Source organism: Zingiber officinale, chromosome 4A (assembly GCF_018446385.1).
Source record: "Zingiber officinale cultivar Zhangliang chromosome 4A, Zo_v1.1, whole genome shotgun sequence".
Taxonomy (NCBI): domain Eukaryota; kingdom Viridiplantae; phylum Streptophyta; class Magnoliopsida; order Zingiberales; family Zingiberaceae; genus Zingiber; species Zingiber officinale.
Window position 1 is genome coordinate 126,709,625 of NC_055992.1, and position 19,623 is coordinate 126,729,247.

A 19,623-nucleotide genomic window follows, 5' to 3' on the forward strand; every position below is an offset into this window, starting at 1 on the left:
GATAGGAGAGATTAAGGAGAGAGAAAGTGTGTGATAAAATGATGAGAGAGAAACTATGATGAGAGAGAAAATATAATAAGAGAGAATAAGGAGAGATAAGTGATATAAAAGAATAAATAAATATATTTTGATATTTGATATTAATGGAGAAAATTTTAGTTTTAAGTCAAGGGTATTTTTGGAATAAGGGAATATTTTGATTGATGAAAATAGGGTAATGGCTCATTGAAGGGGGTACATGGGAATGAGTTATTACCCAATTTCAAGGATTCATTCCCTTATTTGTATTCCTATTCCTATAATCCAAACATTAACAATGGGAATCAATGATTCCCATTTTCATTCCCCACTCCTATTACCCTAAACCAAACGCCCCCTGAATATTCTTACATGGTCTTTGTAATTAGATGACCTTTATGAATTGATTTAGATGAAAGGGAGAAGTAGGATACCATGTTGGACATGTGCAATTACTGCACACGTTACCGAGAGAGTGGGTGTTACTTGCCTACTCCTCTTCCTTTATTATGTGTAATTATTGCACACGTTACAAAAAGAGTGGGCAAGTAACATCCACTCCTCTGCCTACATAATTGTCCAAGGAAATCAGAGAAAACGATACATATAAACAAGAGATGTTGGCTCATTCAGGGATTTGATTCATAGAATTATGAAAGACGGTTCAATCAATGATCACTCTTTCGACAATAAACACGAAGAACACACAAAATGTCATCGTCGATCCACTATAAGTGTTTACCATTTACACATTTTGTTTCTATATTTTTAATGCTTTAAAACAATAATAATTTCTGTATTAACTCACTATTTCTTATTCTATTCATTTCATGCAATATTTAGTAGGTTTGTAAGCTCTTATTTATTGTTTGTTGTTTTTTATCTCATGTTCCTTGTCTAGGAAGGTCGGTCGGCTAAGCTGAATAAGTCTCTATGATTTATCCCCTTCTAAAGTATATGAGGCTGCCTTTAAGGGGTTGTTAAAGTGACAACTTTATCTTTTGCCATCAATTTATGTTTCTTCCTTTCATGTTGAGATAATTTAGAGAATTTGAGAGTATCATAGAACAATTCAAGAAACAAGCAACTGGTTCTACTGCCACTTCAGGTGATATGAAGGCTAAAGATGATGACAATGTCCCAAAATTTATTCTCGGAGAGATATTTGAGGCTGTTGCGGAGGAGAAATAAGCTTGTCGTAACTTGAGACCTAAAAATATTGATATTTGAATTTGAGTTTAAAAAATATATATGATATTTGAATTCGATTCAAAACTTGAAAATGACAATAATTTTGACTCAACTTCAATTCGATATTGGATTCGAGGTCAAGTTCAATCCGAATTATTCGAAGTTCAATTTAAATAGAATTAAACTAAAACTTGAAATATCTTAAATTTGAGTTTGATTCGGATCATTCAAATATTAATTATTCAAATTAATATTAAATTTTAAAAATTAATATCACTTTGATATTAGTTAATAAAAATTAACACCAAATGTTGATTTAAAAATCAATACCGATATAGACAAAAGTGTTGGATCGAGACCGCGCTAGAGGGGGGGTGAATAGCGCTCGTGGCTAAATTTTACGTTTAAATTACCAGAATCGTTTGATTTAAAACGTACGAGTAAATGCAGCAGAAATAGAAAAGACAATCACACAAACACGGAGGATTTACTTCGTTCGGAGCCTGTGACGACTCCTACTCGAAGGCCCACGATCCTTGATCGCTTTCCGTGGGCAACAACTATAAGCAAGTAATTGTTACAAGAATGTTATAATTAGAACTATAAAGAAAAACAATACCGACAGTAAGTATATATCAAAGTCTGGAGCTCCGGGTCGTCGGTATGTCGTAGCAGCACTTCGGGATGACCTTGTTAGCAGCACGTTGAAGAAAGGAAGTGTGGAAGTCGTTGTATTGAAGTGATGGTCGAAACCCCCTTATAAAGGGTGTTCAAGGCGCCTTGAAGGCTGTTCAAGGCGCCTCCATGCTGCCGAGTCCTCCGCGTGGATCAAGCTTGAACTAGTCGAAGTTCATCTGCTTAAGGCGCCTTAAAAGGCGCCTTCTGCCTTCTTCAAGGCGCCTCCAATGGTGCTTCATAGCCAGCTCAGCTTTTGCACCCGAGGCGCCTCCAAGCTCCATGGAGGCGCCTCGGACACTGTTCATCCGAGGCTTTAAGTTGCTCCTTTGCACCTGCAAGATACGTTAGTCCCAAACACTATCCTGCAACACAAAGTTAGCACAATAAATATGATAAATGAAGTATAGACAGTCTCCAGACTGTCCGAGTCTGACTTCGGGTTTCCAACCGGAAACCCTAGGTCGACCCGACGCCTACTGTTCCCTCTACGGGGAACGCGTCCTCACCTACTCCCCTCAGGAGAGATTACCTGATGTCAGTCCGGTCCTCCAGACCGACTGGACTTTCCGCCTAGGGTTACCACCCCCTAGGACCTAGGGTTGCCGCCCCCTAGGATTTTTCTCCACCTAGGGTTACCACCCCCTAGGACCTAAGGTTGCCGCCCCTTAGGATTTTCCTCCACCTAGGGTTACCGCCCCCTAGGACCTAAGGTTGTCGCCCCTTAGGATTTTCCTTCACCTAGGGTTACCACCCCCTAGGACCTAAGGTTGCACCCCTTTAGGATTTTCCTTCACCTAGGGTTACCACCCCCTAGGACCTAAGGTTACCCCCCCTTAGGATTTTCCTTCACCTAGGGTTATCACCCCCTAGGACCTAAGGTTACCCCCCCCCCCTTAGGATTTTCCCTTGCCTAACCGCAGCTAAGACTTTCCTGAAGCCTTATTTAACCACGTTAGATAACAAGGAATCTTAACTTTGAATCCCTTTGTCATTATCAAAACTGAGGTTCGATCGTTGGATGCTTACTACACCAACAATCTCCCCCTTTTTGATTATGGCAACCGAAATTCAAAGTTAAGTAAAAATGCAATAAAGATACGCATAAATAAGCACAGGCATAAATAAAGCATAGGCACATTCACAACAAAATTTTCGTTTTAATTTATAATATTCTTTGAATTTCTTCCTACTCTCCCCCTTTGACATATATCAAAATACCCAAGAGAGTGAAGAAAATCTGGGCCTTAGCTTAACTTTCAAAGATAATTTTCAATCTTATCTTCCAATCTTTTAATTTACTTTTGATAAACACTTAGTTTTTCTTGTAAGACTTTTAGATAGGTGAAATCATAATTTTGAAAGCAAAATTCTTCCTTTAGTTTGAGAGATACTTTTAGCTGAGATAAAGTTATTTTGTCTTTAAACAGTAACTTAGCAAATTTTTGTGATTTCAAAAAGATTTAGTTTTTTTTAAAAAAAATTGTTTTGATGAAATTTTGAGAATGCTTTGGAAAATACTTAGCATTTTCAGCAGAACTTAGCATTTGAAAACAATTGCTTTGAGAGATACTTAGCTAAATTTCTTTTTTTTTTTGTTTTAAACACTTTAAAAAGTACTTAGCTAAATGTTTTTGAAAAAAAATATTTAGCTATATTTGAAAATACTTAGCTATGTTTTCAGCGTAAAAATGATTGCGTTGAGAAAATATCTTGCCAAGTAGCTAAGTTTAGAAAATAATTTAACTAAGTTTAGTTAGAGAAAACTTAATTAAGTACTCAGCTTTGAAAACATTTAGCTTATAGAGGAGTTATAATTTAAAAGTCAGGTCATAAATAATTTTAATTTTAAAGCTAAGTTAAAAATAGCTTGAATTTTCGAAGATATGCCAAAAATAGTTTTTAAGGTCAAGTTAAAAATTTTAAAGAAAAACTAATTTTAAAATCGACTCAAAATCACTCCCCCTTAATTAATGCCTTAATAAATTTTTGAGTTCAGGAGTTCAAGCATGAGAGGTTAAAAAATTATTTTCCTAATTTTCCATCTCACTCATTCTAGATTAATAAGCATGTTTAGCATATGAGTGAGTGTGAGATGGAGTTTACTTTAATTTATAACATTGAAAATATCAGTTAACTTTTAAGTTTTAAAAGATTTTTAAAATAATTTTTACAAGATTCTTCAAATAATTAAGTTTTAAAAGATTTTTTAAAATAATTTTTCAAATATTTTTCTAATAATTTTTAAATGATTTCTTAAAAGATTTTTCAAATAAATTTTAAAAGAATTTTGAAATTAAGTTTTAAAGATTTTGAAAATATTTTTTTCAAATAAATTTTAAAAGAATTTTGAAATTAAGTTTTGAAATGATTTTGAAAAGATTTTTCAAATAAATTTTAAAAGAATTTTGAAATTAAGTTTTAAAGATTTTGAAATGATTTTGAAAAGATTTTTCAAATAAATTTTAAAATAATTTTGAAATTAAGTTTTGAAATGATTTTGAAAATATTTTTCAAATAAATTTTAAAAGAATTTTGAAATTAAGTTTTAAAGATTTTGAATTGATTTTGAAAAGATTTTTCAAATAAATTTTAAAATAATTTTGAAATTAAGTTTTGAAATGATTTTGAAAAGATTTTTCAAATAAATTTTAAAAGAATTTTGAAATTAAGTTTTAAAGATTTTGAAAAGATTTTTCAAATAAATTTTAAAATAATTTTGAAATTAAGTTTTAAGTGTTTTAGAATTTTTTTTTTAAATAACTATCAATTTGAATTTTTTTTTTTAGATAACTATCAATTTGAATTTTTTTTTTTTTAATTCCTTAGTCATCTCACCCATCTTAGTTTTCAATCAGGGAATCCTATAATTTTTGTGAGATGAATTGAGGTTCAATTTAAGGGTTTGATTTAACTTTGTGTTAGATTCAGGTTTAGCTTTGGGTTCAACAAGTAAGCATTCTTTGGATAAACTTCTGGGCTATGGTGAGTCACAAGGAACTCATTAAAGTAACCATGCCTTCGAGGTTTCCCAAATAGTCCTACCCATTGAGCTTAATACTAAACCTTGGTCTAACTAGTTAGAATCCATTTAAGGGTAGCTTCGGTCAGTTCCACTTGGCCAAATGCACCAAGTCGAAGCCATATCTTCCTAGACATGCGATGCCCAAGCTTCCCTAACGTACTATCATCCAAAAACTTCACCAGTACCGTTGGTTAAGTTAAACCTAATCCATTTTAATCTAACCTAAATTACCCTGCCGGGTAATCTACTCTTGTTTACCCTTATCGGGTGGATTAATTTCGGAGGTGCCAGCTATTCTGGAGCCTCCTCCTATGTTATTGATTTACGTTTTATTAAGTTAAGTAAATAAAAGGTACTTGATTATAACTTGGTTTGTACTGTTTAAGTTTTACTTTAGATTTATAACCCAAGTCTAGATTTCGTGATTTGACTAAATTATTAACAATCTTCTCTAATTTATCAATTTTATCTTTTAAAATATTATTTTGTATTCCTACTTTTCTAAGAGTTAATTTCTTATTTTTATTTGAATTAATTTTGTTCATTATTAGCATGCATATCTAATTTTGAAGAGAAATCTATACTAGAGCAAGCAGGATTAGTTAAGCTAGTGTGATCATGTGTTGCAAAAACTGGATTTTCATATAATGTAAATGTACTAACCTTGATTTCTCCCTCTGGATTCTCGGGTCTTCTTTCTGGGCATTGTCTTTTGCAGTGACCCATTAGTTTGCATTTGGAGCATTTGATGTATTTCTTCCCTCTCCTGATCATTTTCTCCTTCTCCTCCGATTGTGTCGGTCGAGTCTTACGAGTGGGGCAGTAGTTTCTATAGTGCCTCTCTCCCTACACTTAAAACAGATTATGAGAGATTTACAATTTGAATTTACAATTTTACCTTTTAGATCCGTGATAGGATCCTCCCCCTTGACTGTTGTCATTTCAAATTCTGACTCAGATTCAGATATCTCGTCTTTGGCCATCAGTGCTATGATATCGGTTTGCTCTAATTCTTCTGAGTCTGGTTCGAAGGTTGACTCTGAGGATTCAATTTCAAATTCGGACTCAGGTTCTATTCGATCTTCTAACTCTGAAGGGATCTCATAAAGCTTGAGCACTTTCTCCCAAAGCTCCTTAGCATTGTTGAACTTTCCAACTCGATCAAGATCTGAATTTGTTAGTCCGCATAGGAGAATGTAAGTTGCTTTTGCACTTGCCTCGAATGTCCTTATTGTTTGTGCATCCCACTTGTCACAGGTGATGAGTACACCTTCTTTGGTGGGGAGAGTGAATCCAATATGGACTATGGTCCATATTTCTGCTTCGGTCTTTAATTGATGCTCCACCTGGTCTTTCCAGTATCTGAAGTTCTCGTCAGATAGCAGTGGTAGGCATGTGGAGTTGTACCCATCTTTGTAGGCCATTAGAAGGAATCTCGTAAAATAAACACAAAAAAACTTGTTCCAAGACTTAGTCTTGGATTAGTAGTGTGGGAGAGAAATAAAGATAGTAATTCAGGAATTTCGAAAAAAAATAATAAAATATTATTAAAATAATATTAAAAAAAATATTACCACAAATTTTTGAAAACGCAATATTTCGCTAATTCCAACCAATGGTGAAAAGATGAAAATTAATTTTTCAAAAGCAGTTTTGGAGGGAAAAAAATGAAAGGCGTAAGGTTTTATTTTTAACCTATACAAACGACAAAGCCACGAAAAAAATGCTTGAATGGTGGTTGCACCAGTTCAAAGCGACCCCGCTCTGATACCAATTGTTGGATCGAGACCGCGCTAGAGGGGGGGTGAATAGCGCTCGTGGCTAAATTTTACGTTTAAATTACCGGAATTGTTTGATTTAAAACGTACGAGTAAATGCAGCAGAAATAGAAAAGATAATCACACAAACACGGAGGATTTACTTCGTTCGGAGTCTGTGACGACTCATACTCGAAGGCCCGCGATCCTTGATCGCTTTCCGTGGGCAACAACTATAAGCACGTAATTGTTACAAGAATGTTATAATTAGAACTATAAAGAAAAACAATACCGACAGTAAGTATATATCAAAGTCTGGAGCTCCGGGTCGTCGGTATGTCGTAGCAGCACTTCGGGATGACCTCGTTAGCAGCACGTTGAAGAAAGGAAGTGTGGAAGTCGTTGTATTGAAGTGCTGGTCGAAACCCCCTTATAAAGGGTGTTCAAGGCGCCTCCATGCTGCCGAGTCCTCCGCGTGGATCAAGCTTGAACTAGTCGAAGTTCATCTGCTTAAGGCGCCTTAAACCTCACTCAAGGCGCCTTCCAAGGCGCCTTCTGCCTTCTTCAAGGCGCCTCCAATGGTGCTTCATAGCCAGCTCAGCTTTTGCACCCGAGGCGCCTCCAAGCTCCATGGAGGCGCCTCGAACACTGTTCATCCGAGGCTTTAGGTTGCTCCTTTGCACCTGCAAGATACGTTAGTCCGAAACACTATCCTGCAACACAAAGTTAGCACAATAAATATGATAAATGAAGTATAGACAGTCTCCGGACTGTCCGAGTCTGACTTCGGGTTTCCAACCGGAAACCCTAGGCCGACCCGACGCCTACTGTTCCCTCTACGGGGAACGCGTCCTCACCTACTCCCCTCAGGAGAGATTACCTGATGCCAGTCTGGTCCTCCAGACCGACTGGACTTTCCGCCTAGGGTTACCACCCCCTAGGACCTAGGGTTGTCGTCCCTTAGGATTTTCCTTCACCTAGGGTTACCACCCCCTATGACCTAAGGTTGCCCCCCCTTAGGATTTTCCTTCACCTAGGGTTACCACCCCCTAGGACCTAAGGTTACCCCCCCTTAGGATTTTCCCTTTCCTAACTGTAGCTAGGACTTTCCTGAAACCTTATTTAACCACGTTAGATAACAAGGAATCTTAACTTTGAATCCCTTTGTCATTATCAAAACTGAGGTTCGATCGTCGGATGTTTACTGCACCAACAAAAAACTCATGAGCAACTCATGAATACTCAAATAAAATATTATAAATTTAAATTTACTCAAGCAGTAATTGAACAAGTTCAAGTTTAGTTCAAATTTAAAAATATCGAATAGGAATCAAACATTATTCAAACTAACTTGAAAAAGCTGATAAAACTATCTTGAAAAAGCTGATAAACCAGCTCAATTTATTTACAGTTTTATCAAAAATTTTGTGATAAATTTTATCGGTTAGAGTATTTGTAATAATATTAAATATTTCTCTTAAATATTTATGATCCTTATGTGTATATTATCAATCAAATATTTTACTTTTTAAATATCCAAATTTCATAATCAAATATCTCCTCAATTAAATATTTATAAGTTCCATCTATCAAATATCTTACTCTCAAATATTTCTAATTATATAATAAAATATCTTAATAAAATAATCATTATCTTTTCTAAGGTCCACTTACATGTCATCTATCATGAAATCATCGAAATATCCGATGATTTCTATTCACCTCTTAAATATTCTCATGATAAAAAATAGTTGAGAGAGATATTTAAAGAAATACCTCCGTCAAATATTTATTATTGGAGATGTCCTTATGTCATCTACATCTCTACTGAGAAGATGTGCAGTTAATTACTTAGTGTTAGATTTCATCAAATATTTAATTTATTCTTATTTCTTTATTTTATTTTAAAAATAACTATTCAACGAATAGCATTTTTTCTTCGTGCCTAACCAAGCCCACAAGCATTACTGAAACCATACAACTGCCAAGTTCGGACCGCCCGTTGGATCGAAATCAGACGGTCCCTGAGAGCTCTTCTCCTTCCATCTCCTGCAAAGGGACCCACCATTTCGGTCCGCATACGCAGCAGGGCCCCGGAGTAGTTGGACCGTTCGATCGACCGCCCGATATGGCACGTGACCCGAGGGAGAGGTCCCGTCACACCCCCGGACCGGCTGGCCGACAACACGTGAAGGGTAGTTTTGCGGATATTCTCACCGGAGAGTGACGGGATCGAGACAACCGTGATGCCGGTGACCGCTTTTTGTCGGATACCGAATCAGATGTCGGTGCTCATCTGTAAGCAGCATTTTTTTTAAACAATGGAAATAAATTTAACTATCGATTAAATTATATTTAAAAAAATAGATCAATTTATAATAATCCGGTATGAATATTTTTAAATTCACATATAAAGGCGGATGTGATAAACTTGTATTTATATTTTATCTGTTATTTGATAAATAAGAACAAAATTTACTTTATTTTTTTTTATCTTTAAAAAAAATAGTTTGTTTTCTTATTCGGTCACCAATTTCAATGGTATCTCATCTATTTTCTACTAGGAATCCTCATGAAGGAGTGCGAGATGAGAATATTGAAATAATTTTTTTTAAAAAAAATTAGATAATAATAGGATGATAAATAAAGTATGAATATATGATCTTAAATAGTATAGTAATAAGAATGAAAATTAAAGATACCATATGGGTATAAAGATAAATATAATAATTAGGGATGAATATGAATAATATAAAACCCTTAAATCTGACTAAGGAGGATAATGATTAAGATTTAAGTAAGATTTAATATCTTTTCGTATTTATTCTTATTTATTATATTTATATTCATATTTATTTTTATATTTATCGGATATTTAATTTTCATACTCATTCTCATACCCATCGGAATTTCAGATATCCATATTCTACCCATCCTTCTATTACTCTTTATCATTCTCATTTTTTTAAAAAAATATTTCAATGTATCAATTCTTCCTTGTCTCGAGCTCTTTGGATGAATATTTCCCATAGAAAAGAAGATAGATACGTGTTGATAAACAGATAAAGAAACAAACTAAGGTTTTTTTTAGACAAAAAGCGAGTTAAAGTTTATATATATATATATATATATATATATATATATATATATATATATATATATATATATATATATATATATATAAAGGATATCGGGTAGAATATAGATAAAATTTTACCATATCTATCTCTATATCTATATCTATACCTAAAATATCTATATTCAAATATCTATTTTATTAGAATTGAATATAAAAATTTCTTTCAAATAGAATATAAGATTATTCATCGGATTGAGATGAAATTAACAGATTATCCTTCTTAATCAATGTAACTAAATGGTTTATTCATTTATTTATTTATATTTTTACTAGGGAATCATCATTCACGTGCAGAGAATCCGTGATAATTTTGATTTAAGCGACTTGCAACAGACAAGTTCATGATTGTCCTATAACTCACTGTTTGGCTGTCCGGTTGCATACTCTTATAAAAATAAATTAAAAAAAAAATCGATTATAAAAATAATCGTATAATTTATCTTACCTCATGTAATTTAAATAACTCTCATAATTAAAGAATATTGACCTTCTAAATTATCTATTTATGACCGATGAAAAAATTTAATAAACCTAACTGAATATATCATTATCACTTTCTACTTAGATCTATAACTGACTGTTTGGAATCAGTATTCTATTTTATTTTTGATTATCTGAAATTTTTGAAGAATTATTCAATTGTTTGGAAAATTTTAAAAATAATTTTTGTACAGTGAGTTGAATTTTATTGAATTAATTTTATTATTTTATTCTTAGCTTAAAAATAGAATCGCATCGTTTGTAAATTTTTAAAATTGTATATTTGGTAAAACTTAATTTTTATGCAGCTTCTTTTTATAGAAACGCTCGCTGTTAAAAGGGCAAGTTGGCGACAGCAGCGGAGCATCGGCGAAGGGTTCATTTTCTCGCTCTTCGGGACACTCGTTGCTTTGTTGCGGTGCTCTCTGACACATCTTTCTCGTTTCCTGAGGAGGAACAATGGCTAGAAAAGGGCTTGATCGTCTCGCATTTGTTCTTCGTCGGCGATCGCCCTCAAACTGAAGAGGAGAGAGCCGCCACTTCGCGACGGCTGCTCACTTCCCCTTTCTTCCTCCTCTTCCGCTCCTGGTTACGATCTACTTTCCCTTTCTTGTATTCTTGTACAAATGTTGCTCTCCGTAAGGGAAAAAATAAGGGTTTTGTGGAAGCGATTTATGATTTCTGCACAGTATTTCTTGTAGGCGGGAAAAAAAGGAGAGGATTTCTCCCCCTCAAAACGAGTTGCTTTTGCTTTGATTTTTTGTTTTTCTGTCGATGTTTTGTTTTTAGAGAAAAGGGATTACTTCCCTAAAATCTGCCCTTTGATTGTGTTGATGGTTAGAAATCTCTTTTCTTCCCTAAAATCTGCCATTTCCGTTTGCAGTTTCGTTCCTTTAATCTACTAAGCAACTAAGGTTTATTAACTTATCAACAGTTTGATTAAACAAGCTCACATTGGCTATTTGAGATCCAATCTCATGGAGCTTTTACTTTGCAGTGATACTTGTTGACTGTTTCTTGGTAGATCATTGAAACTATCTGAATGGAGGGTATTTTGATGCAGGTAGATTCTTGTTCTAAACAAGAAAAAAAAAGATACTTTTCCTAATTGGATATTCATACATCTATTAGCACTTTTTCAGTAATATTTCAATTAGTCGCAGAATGATGCTAAAGATTCCGATAAAACAGAAAGTGTAGTGTTAGATATTGAGAGCCTTACTCAGTCATCTGACAAATGCTCCGGAAGCCCCAAAATGACTGTAATAAATCTACCATCTGCTTTGATTGTGCTTGAATTGTTAGTTTCTGAATGTATCTTGTAAGTGAGGCTGTCTTTCCGCGCAGAAAGCTTTGTCTCGTAAAGGATCATCACGGATGGAAAAGCGAAACGGTGAAGAGCAAGATGCAGATGATGCAACCAAAAGAGTTTCTATTAAAGGTTACCTACTGATGCTATTTGAGGATAAAAATAAATCTAAATGAGGTGGATGATGCTTTAGTTTCTGTCTGTGATTATATATATTACATCAAGATTGCAAAAGACAAGTGAAGTAGCTGCTAATTGTTGTTCCAATATTCCACTGCATGTGATGTTTGAATTGAAGCTTTGTATTTTGAATATGATTAAATATGATGGTTCACTTAACTTTTTCATGATTTTGAATGGTCTGAAGACTAGATCTAAGAATGAACTATCTGTTTCTTCCTTGACAGTGGCATGTTCTCAAATGGAGCATTTTAAACAATCTTCAGTGCCGAACGCTATGTCTGATGTTTGCGATGCAAGGCTAAGGAAATTGAACCACTTAACGACCATCAATCCCAGGAGAATCCTTCTCCTCTTTGCTTCTTTGTAAGTATCGCCAATTTCAATGTGCGTTCAAATCTACAATTTTTCACATGATCTTGTATGCCTATCTTTTCAATTTCTTACTGATTAAGCACGAAGTGTTCTAACCAATAGTCTGCCTAGATTTATCATCAGTCTTGAACAGTTGATCTCATTCCATGCCGAAATTTTTATTCCATTGTTTGTAGTCTTTTAGCAAAATCATCCTGAATCTAGAAACTAAAAATGGATAACACAAAAACGAGTTCAATTATGATGTGATCTTGTTCAAAGTTCATTGTTTTCCATCAAACAATCTCAATTCTAAAACTTTGATTTATGCATATAAATATTCATTTCTTTTCTATACGATTGTGCCTGTGTATTTAAAGTGTATAAAATTCTCTCTTTTCTTGTAATATTTCAGGTCTAGCTTGGGCACAATGATTCTTATATATTTCACGCTTGCTATACACCACCGACAAAGTCATTCCTGATGGAGCACTTGCGCATTAGCGCCCTGTCTAGATGATTTTCGATCAGTAAGCCATACCGGATATCTGTGGCTGGAGTATCTAGAGCAACAGAGGACTATCTGTATTTTTTGTATGAACAATGAGTGGCTAGTTATGAAGTTTTGAAATGGAATGGATTTAAATTGTTTTCATGAAATAGAATGCAGTGGCTTGGATTGAGAAATGTTTCTGAATTAAGTTCATGCAGCAGACTAAATCTTGTAGAATGAAATGGCATTTTTATTCTCCTGTCAAAAATTTAGAAACCAAAAACTGGAAGAGCAGCAAAATTCAAGCAGTTTTTGCCAAAGATTCTTCAGGACCAGGTCATTATGTTCTAAAATTAAAAGACCTGGAGACATACTTTAGTGCAAAGCGTCAATACCAATGACATGATACCATCAATTTGCTCGACGATTCCATATATATAAACTAACAAATATGACATAGTACAATATAATTCCAATTGAATCAAACTTTTCAGAATCTGATTTGGTAAAACTATATGATCATGCCTGAAGAAGAGACGCTATGATTTAGTGTTTGCCTTGTTACCAAGGCATCCAATGTTCTAGTTAGTTACAACAACTAGATAATATACACCAGAAGAGAATAAGAACAGAAAACATACTAGTGTTCAATACTTTAATCAGTAGTATTCCATCAATTTGGAATGTGACTGGACACACTATTACAAGTATCATGACAGAAAGTACATAACAATGCAAATTTACATGGTCTACAAACAAGCAATTGAAGTTTAAAATGCCTTGAGCTGGGGGTAGGGAATTCATGAATAGACTCGTTGCATCTCCACCGATTTAATAACCTTCACTTCCATAATAAACTACAAATAACCTGCAAAAGTAAATGGAGAATCTATAAAAGGAAGAAAGTGCTGAAATATAGTTAATCAGGAATAAGGATTGACACTATTGAAAATTAAAACATGATGTATATTCAAATATCTTTTTATAGCTAATTTATATGATATAGATTGGTTGAAGTTCCTAAATGTGTGTTCATAATATGTAATATCTTTCACGTCACAACTTTTGTATTGCGTATCTTCATGGTGGTCATGTTGTATCTAAACGACCTACATTACTATCATAAGATTGTCAGAACTCAGGGGAGTTATAAAATCCAGGAGACAGCCCCAAAATATTTGAAATACCAGCCTATTTTTATGTTAGCAGATGAGTAGTTGTGTTGTATTCAAGTCATGACATTGGGTTGACTTTATTGTCAGCAACAAATGAATTAATACTAAAACAGGATGCGATGTCAAAGATGAAGGCACCAGTTATTTTCATTATGGATTCTAATTTTCTCTTTCAAGCATAATCTTGTAAGTTTTGTTTGTACATGCTTGACGTATCTAAGATAACTTTTATTCCATGACCAGATAACCTAACTGAAAAATTATTGTGAAATAGAAAATGATGCTCACACCTAAGAACAACATGTTGAAGCTGTTGATCGTTCAGCTGGCCTATCTGAAAGAACCATTCCTGCTGGCTGTTGAGCTGGTTGAGCCCGGGGTAATCTTTTTGCTGTAAGCAGCATTACAAAATTACTCTTAATTAGTATTGATGTAAAACTTAGAAAAATGTAAAGAAGCTTAGAGAAACTAAACTGCAAAAGAAATAATAGTTTTTGAGTATCTATAAAATTCAGCAATTAGAATATTGAACCAAGTAGAATGAATATATTTAAGAATTAGAGCATGGCCCAAGTTTTGATGACAAAAGGACTTTAAGCAACATGGACTTGGCGTAGAAGAAATATAAGCATTTTTTTTCCTTTGAAAACCCAATTAGAATTGATATGCCATCAATTAGAAGTAGCATAAATCAAAATAAACACTCAATTCAAGACAGGAAGTGGCTGCTAAAATTTAAACCACGATAAAAATTCAAGCACTAGCTGATGATATTAAACACATCCTCTGAACAGAATTGTTCAAAGACATGGAAATTTTTTTTCTGCTATTCAATATTTGGTTCTTTTTTGGATTTGATTAGCCGTGCTTCAGGCCATGGAATTTTCCACGCTGAGTTATTCCATGTGCACATAACATTTTGCTGAAGAAAATTATAGGAACATCATTCTGCTTTCTATTATCAAAATGGTATCATGATTTGGCAGGGTAAATATCTTATCCTTGGTTCTAAGAAATATTGTAAAAGGCTATTCACAATTTGAGACTCTCAAATGCTCGTCTTACATTGATAATTGAGATAATTGTTTTGCCTATGATCTGGCAAATAAAACCAGAGAGGAAAATAATAGCTTTCGGTTTGTTGTGAGGCTATTTTAAAATTTTTGATATTAAACAAAATTCTACTATCTTGTTAGAAAAAAGGATTTTGTTTTTTTTAGCAAACCTCATGATGGCACAAATACTGAATTAGTAGATGCAATAAGGTGAATGAGTGTATCTAGCATCTATACTGCCTTAGCACAACATAGGTCTGAATGCCAACATAATGCCATCCAAGCGATCAATTCTATGAAAAGTAAAGAAAGGTGTCATTCAAATTTATTAATACTTGAATCATATGATCAATGAAATTCCATCACCACCATTCATCACAAGGCCATTAATTTAATACATGTCCTACATAGCTCATAGGGTGAGGAAATGCTACAAGACACATTATTATTAAGATCAAATAAAAAAATATGATACAATTCCTTGACATCTGCTATGGATCTTAGTATCTTACATCAGTGCATTACTTATATATTTTAGAACAACTTGTAGAACACCCGGTTAACACAATGCAATGCCACAAGTATCGAACATGATTTGTTGTCAAATAAAACAACTATCATCTACAAGATTATTATGTAGATGAAACTTGATTATGAGAACATGAAGCTGGTGAGATTCAATTCTCACCTAAATACACAAACCCAAAGTCTTAATTATATTTATAGGTGAGCATACCATACAGCTAACAGCTTCATCCATCACAAGTAGAAAGATAAGATAACAAAGATTGTACCTATTTCATAAAATATGTCATTCACATTGATGGCAGTTTTAGCCGAGGTTTCCATGAAGAAAAGACCATTCTCCTCGGCATATGCCTTCACTTCCTGCAATGCAGAGAAGAAAAGCCTCTGTGACATGTTTTATGAATGAAAGTTTATAAACTTGTTGCTGATCAAGAACTTGGAAACATTTTGTAGATTGGACACATAAAAGGAAGCATATTACGAAAAATAACTATGAAAAGATCAAATGCAACGGTATCCCGACCCGTTGTTGGCACATGTCAAAAGTGGAAGAATAGTCATGGAACAAAATTGTGCATTACACAAATCCAATAAACAATTCCAAACAATTGTTGATGTAACTGCATTATGGTTAATGAAAAATGAGAAAAACCAAAAACTGTTGAGTTCTAAATGTCGCAGCATTACAGAATCTGAACATGTTAAATTCATATTGCAGAAGTGAAAAGTAATTACTTATAAAAGGATGTCCTAGTATCTACTTGAGAGTTTAGCATCTTAAAATACTCAGTTTTCTAATTCCAAAAGACAGTCTCTTGAACAACTCAAATAAGCTAGAAGTGATCAGGTGAAGGGCTTAATCTGGAGTTCCAGTTCCTGCATCTCCTGCATGTAGCCTGAAGCTCTAGAATAAATATAATAAATTAAACAACAAGAAAATATCTAGAATCCAAGTAATTTAAGTCTCTTCTTCATGGAGCTGCATAAAGTCCAGGCCAGAAAGTAAAACTGTTTTCTCAGTATAAAGAAGAGTAGAAAACCAAAGTGTACATGTTAGATAGACAAATAAGTAGAGGTAAATTACAACAAAGGCTAGTATTGGTTGAGTGAGTTGAGGTAGAAATCTAGGGTTCCAGATTAAAAAAATAAATTACTTTGGTCACAGCATTAATCAAAGTCAATTGCACGAAGGAGTTGGTTGTCATAACATGCTACAGCAGCTTGTTCAAGCTTCCCATTGAGCTTCAACAGATTTCTTTAAGAAAAACAGGGAAAAAATTATGCAGAGTATTTTATATTTAACAATCAGAATAACAAATATAGGATAAATGAACGAGGAAATCCTTTCCCCAATAATTTCTAGCAGGAAGGCAATCAAGTGAACTTATATTAGTGGCTGATAAAGAATTTTAACAGTTTTAAGCTTGCTAACAATCCATGGTTCGAAGATCCATGCATGCACACAGCTTCTCATAGTAGTAACAGACCATGCAAGTTCAACATCATACTCTATCTATAAAACTACCAAGTAAGCACATCCATTGCTACAAGCAAGTTAATATTGACATGGGGCCTACAATAGTTTGATGCATAATATAGAGCACCAATTGTCTACAGCAACACTGAAAAGCATTAAAAACAATAGAGAAATCCTAACAATTTAGTCAGAAATCCAAACTTGATAAGAATTACTATGCATAACACTGACATAGTGCCACCGGACTTAAAATAAGAAAATAAATACACCGAAGGTGCATTCAACACGAGAGACATCTTGCCAATATAATAAAAAAAATTAAGCTCGATAGAATAACTACTAAGCATAATACTAGAACTTGCCTCCGTTGGAACCTTCCGTTTCTCCTCCAAATCACATTTATTCCCCGCAAGAGCAGTCACCATATCAGGATTACCTACAATTGTATACCTCGATAGATTAAATTGGTAATAAATCCAACTGGAAAAGCTCAAAGGATCCACCTTGAGGTTACCTTGTTTCTGAAGCTCTTGAACCCACTTCTTAGCCCTCTCAAATGAATCCTAAACGCAGAATTAGAAAATAGAGATAAGAAACCCACGATAAGAAGCAGGAACAAACAGATATTCATCCGCCTAAATTTCCTGGCACATTTATCAGTGAAAGAACCAGGACAGTATAACACCCACCATTCTTGATATATCATACACAATTATCGCGGCTGATGCTCCTCTATAATACATGGGCGCTAAGCTGTGATACCTCTCCTGCCCCGCTGTGTCCCAAATCTCAAGCTTCACCGTCGCATCGCTCACCGCCAGCGTCTGTGAGAAAAAAGCCGCCCCGATAGAGGACTCCTGTAAACAATTCAAATTGCAACAACAACAACAACAACAAACAAAACAGTCATAAAACCCTCAACTTTCAACTTCAAATGGTTCAAACACCACACTAGAGCAAGCAGAACCTGGAATTCAAAGAATTGGCCCTTGACGAACCGAAGAACGAGGCTTGACTTCCCGGTTCCCATGTCGCCTAGCAAGACCTTCGGTAGAAGGAGATCCGGAGTTCAGATGCGAAAACAAGGCACAGAAGAAGGGGAATCGGAGAGTTTGACTCACGAGTTTCGCGTTGATGCTGTTTTTACCGATCGTCGCCATGACCGCGAGGGGATCAAGAACAACTCCGATCGGATCGAAACGAATCGAATAACGATTTTTCGCTTCACAATCGCCGATGAAACAAAGACGCGGTGTCGGAGGCGAGTCGAGTCCAGACGCGTTTCATTATATTAGAAAATAAGTTGCTGGTTGCGATACTGACCGCGACGTTGAGTAAACGTTCCGTTGAGGGCCCGTCATGGAAACTCAGCTGTTTACATCAAATAAGAAACAGGTTTTCTACGAGTCTTCCTTTGACATTTGGCATCCCACTATCCGGCAATATCAACTGTAGGCTAAAATCCTGAATGCCTCAGAGCCAGAGGATCCTCAGACTTCTCTTCGTACTTGGCTCACTGTCGGTTAAGTTTGTGGGGCCGTGGACTCCTCCAATCATGGTGAAGCTACGGGTTTGTTTGTACAAGAAGGTAAACAGCGGATCCTGATATGGGCCACTGCTAGATTCACCGCTGTCACATTGATTTACAAATATATCTTCTTTATTCAACTTTTTCTATTTATTTTAGAATATCAATAAACATATGAAACACTAATAACAAAGTGGCTGTAGTTTAGTGGTAAGAATTCTACGTTGTGGCCGTAGAGACCTGGGCTCGAATCCCAGCAGCCACATTTTGTTGTATGCGTTATTTCTCATTTATTTTTTTAAAAATCCAAAACAAAATCGCAGGGCATATCTCACAGCCTATTTAAAGGCATCCCTCCGCTACGCCTCTCTCAAGGGACTGCCACGCTCTCCGCCGGCGGTTACATCTCCGGCGACGCCTCCATGAACTCGGCCTTTCGTATCGTAAAAATGAGCCCCGGTCCAGTTTAATTAACTGGGTTGGCGCGCTTAGTTTAGTCTATATATATATATGTAAAACGGTCGAAATCTGAGATAGATACCGAGTTCTTATAATAGCTTTTACGGAGCTCTCCTCCTTCCCTGCCTTTGTTGACATGGACTCTTTCTTTGTTCAGCGATAGATCAAGTACCAGTAAGGTATGAATCATATCACTGATAGCCCCATTCACAATCTATCATGAGCTGAGTTTGTAAGTTTCTGTAAAACCTAAGTAATTTGTTTCTGATTTACCTGAAACCCAACATTTGGTTTATTTACAGACTTACAGTGATCTAACATTTTCTAGGAATGTTTATTTGTTGATTGTATCATCATGAATGAATCTTTAGCTTACCATGATGCATTAAGATGGACCCAAAAAAAAGTAAAGATTTTGTAGAATATTCTTTTGAAAACCAGCCAAGAGAGCAGTACAATGCAGATGATCACACATCGCTTTAAAAGAAAACAACACTTGTGATCAAATAATTGAACTCGATGGAGACACAACTCCAACTCTCAATCACCATCAAACTTTGTTCTTTCACTGCAAAATGATCAATTAATCACTTTGTTTTTAGGTTTTCAGTTTCCATTTTGTTAGAGTTTTGCTTCTTTTTTTTTTTGTCAGTTTGATTGAATCAAATGAATATAAAACTTATTGTGGTCCAAATATGATTTAATTAATGAAAATCATAGAAAATTGACGCTAGAGATACCCAGCCACTAAGGCTATGTTTGGATGGGGTAAGAAAATGT

The 19,623-nt window shown here is 34.8% G+C and overlaps 2 protein-coding genes and 1 non-coding gene across 4 annotated transcripts; 2 read left to right on the top strand and 1 right to left on the bottom strand.

Annotated features, from left to right (window-relative positions):
- Positions 1-10,597: 10,597 nt before the first annotated feature.
- On the top strand, positions 10,598-12,904 carry LOC121971049. Of its 2 annotated transcripts, none has more exons than XM_042522127.1 (6): positions 10,598-10,873; positions 11,283-11,348; positions 11,443-11,547; positions 11,633-11,726; positions 12,002-12,140; positions 12,544-12,904. In XM_042522127.1, exons 2-6 carry the CDS (start codon positions 11,328-11,330, stop codon positions 12,611-12,613), a joined length of 429 nt encoding a protein of 142 aa, XP_042378061.1. In that variant the 5' UTR covers positions 10,598-10,873; positions 11,283-11,327; the 3' UTR covers positions 12,614-12,904. The 2 variants fall into 2 exon arrangements, with proteins under 2 accessions (XP_042378061.1, XP_042378062.1); XM_042522128.1 differs by having other exon boundaries at positions 11,449-11,547.
- A 340-nt stretch (positions 12,905-13,244) lies between these two features.
- On the bottom strand, positions 13,245-18,157 carry LOC121971050 (ras-related protein RHN1-like). Its single transcript, XM_042522129.1, has 8 exons — positions 17,978-18,157; positions 17,824-17,901; positions 17,546-17,713; positions 17,371-17,419; positions 17,219-17,292; positions 15,646-15,739; positions 14,087-14,187; positions 13,245-13,489 (listed from the first exon to the last, which is right to left on the bottom strand). The coding sequence occupies exons 1-7, from the start codon at positions 18,014-18,016 to the stop codon at positions 14,087-14,089; spliced, it is 603 nt and encodes a 200-aa protein (XP_042378063.1). The 5' UTR covers positions 18,017-18,157; the 3' UTR covers positions 13,245-13,489.
- A 420-nt stretch (positions 18,158-18,577) lies between these two features.
- On the top strand, positions 18,578-18,649 carry TRNAH-GUG. Its single transcript has one exon. It is a non-coding gene; the product is annotated as a tRNA-His (tRNA).
- Positions 18,650-19,623: the final 974 nt, after the last annotated feature.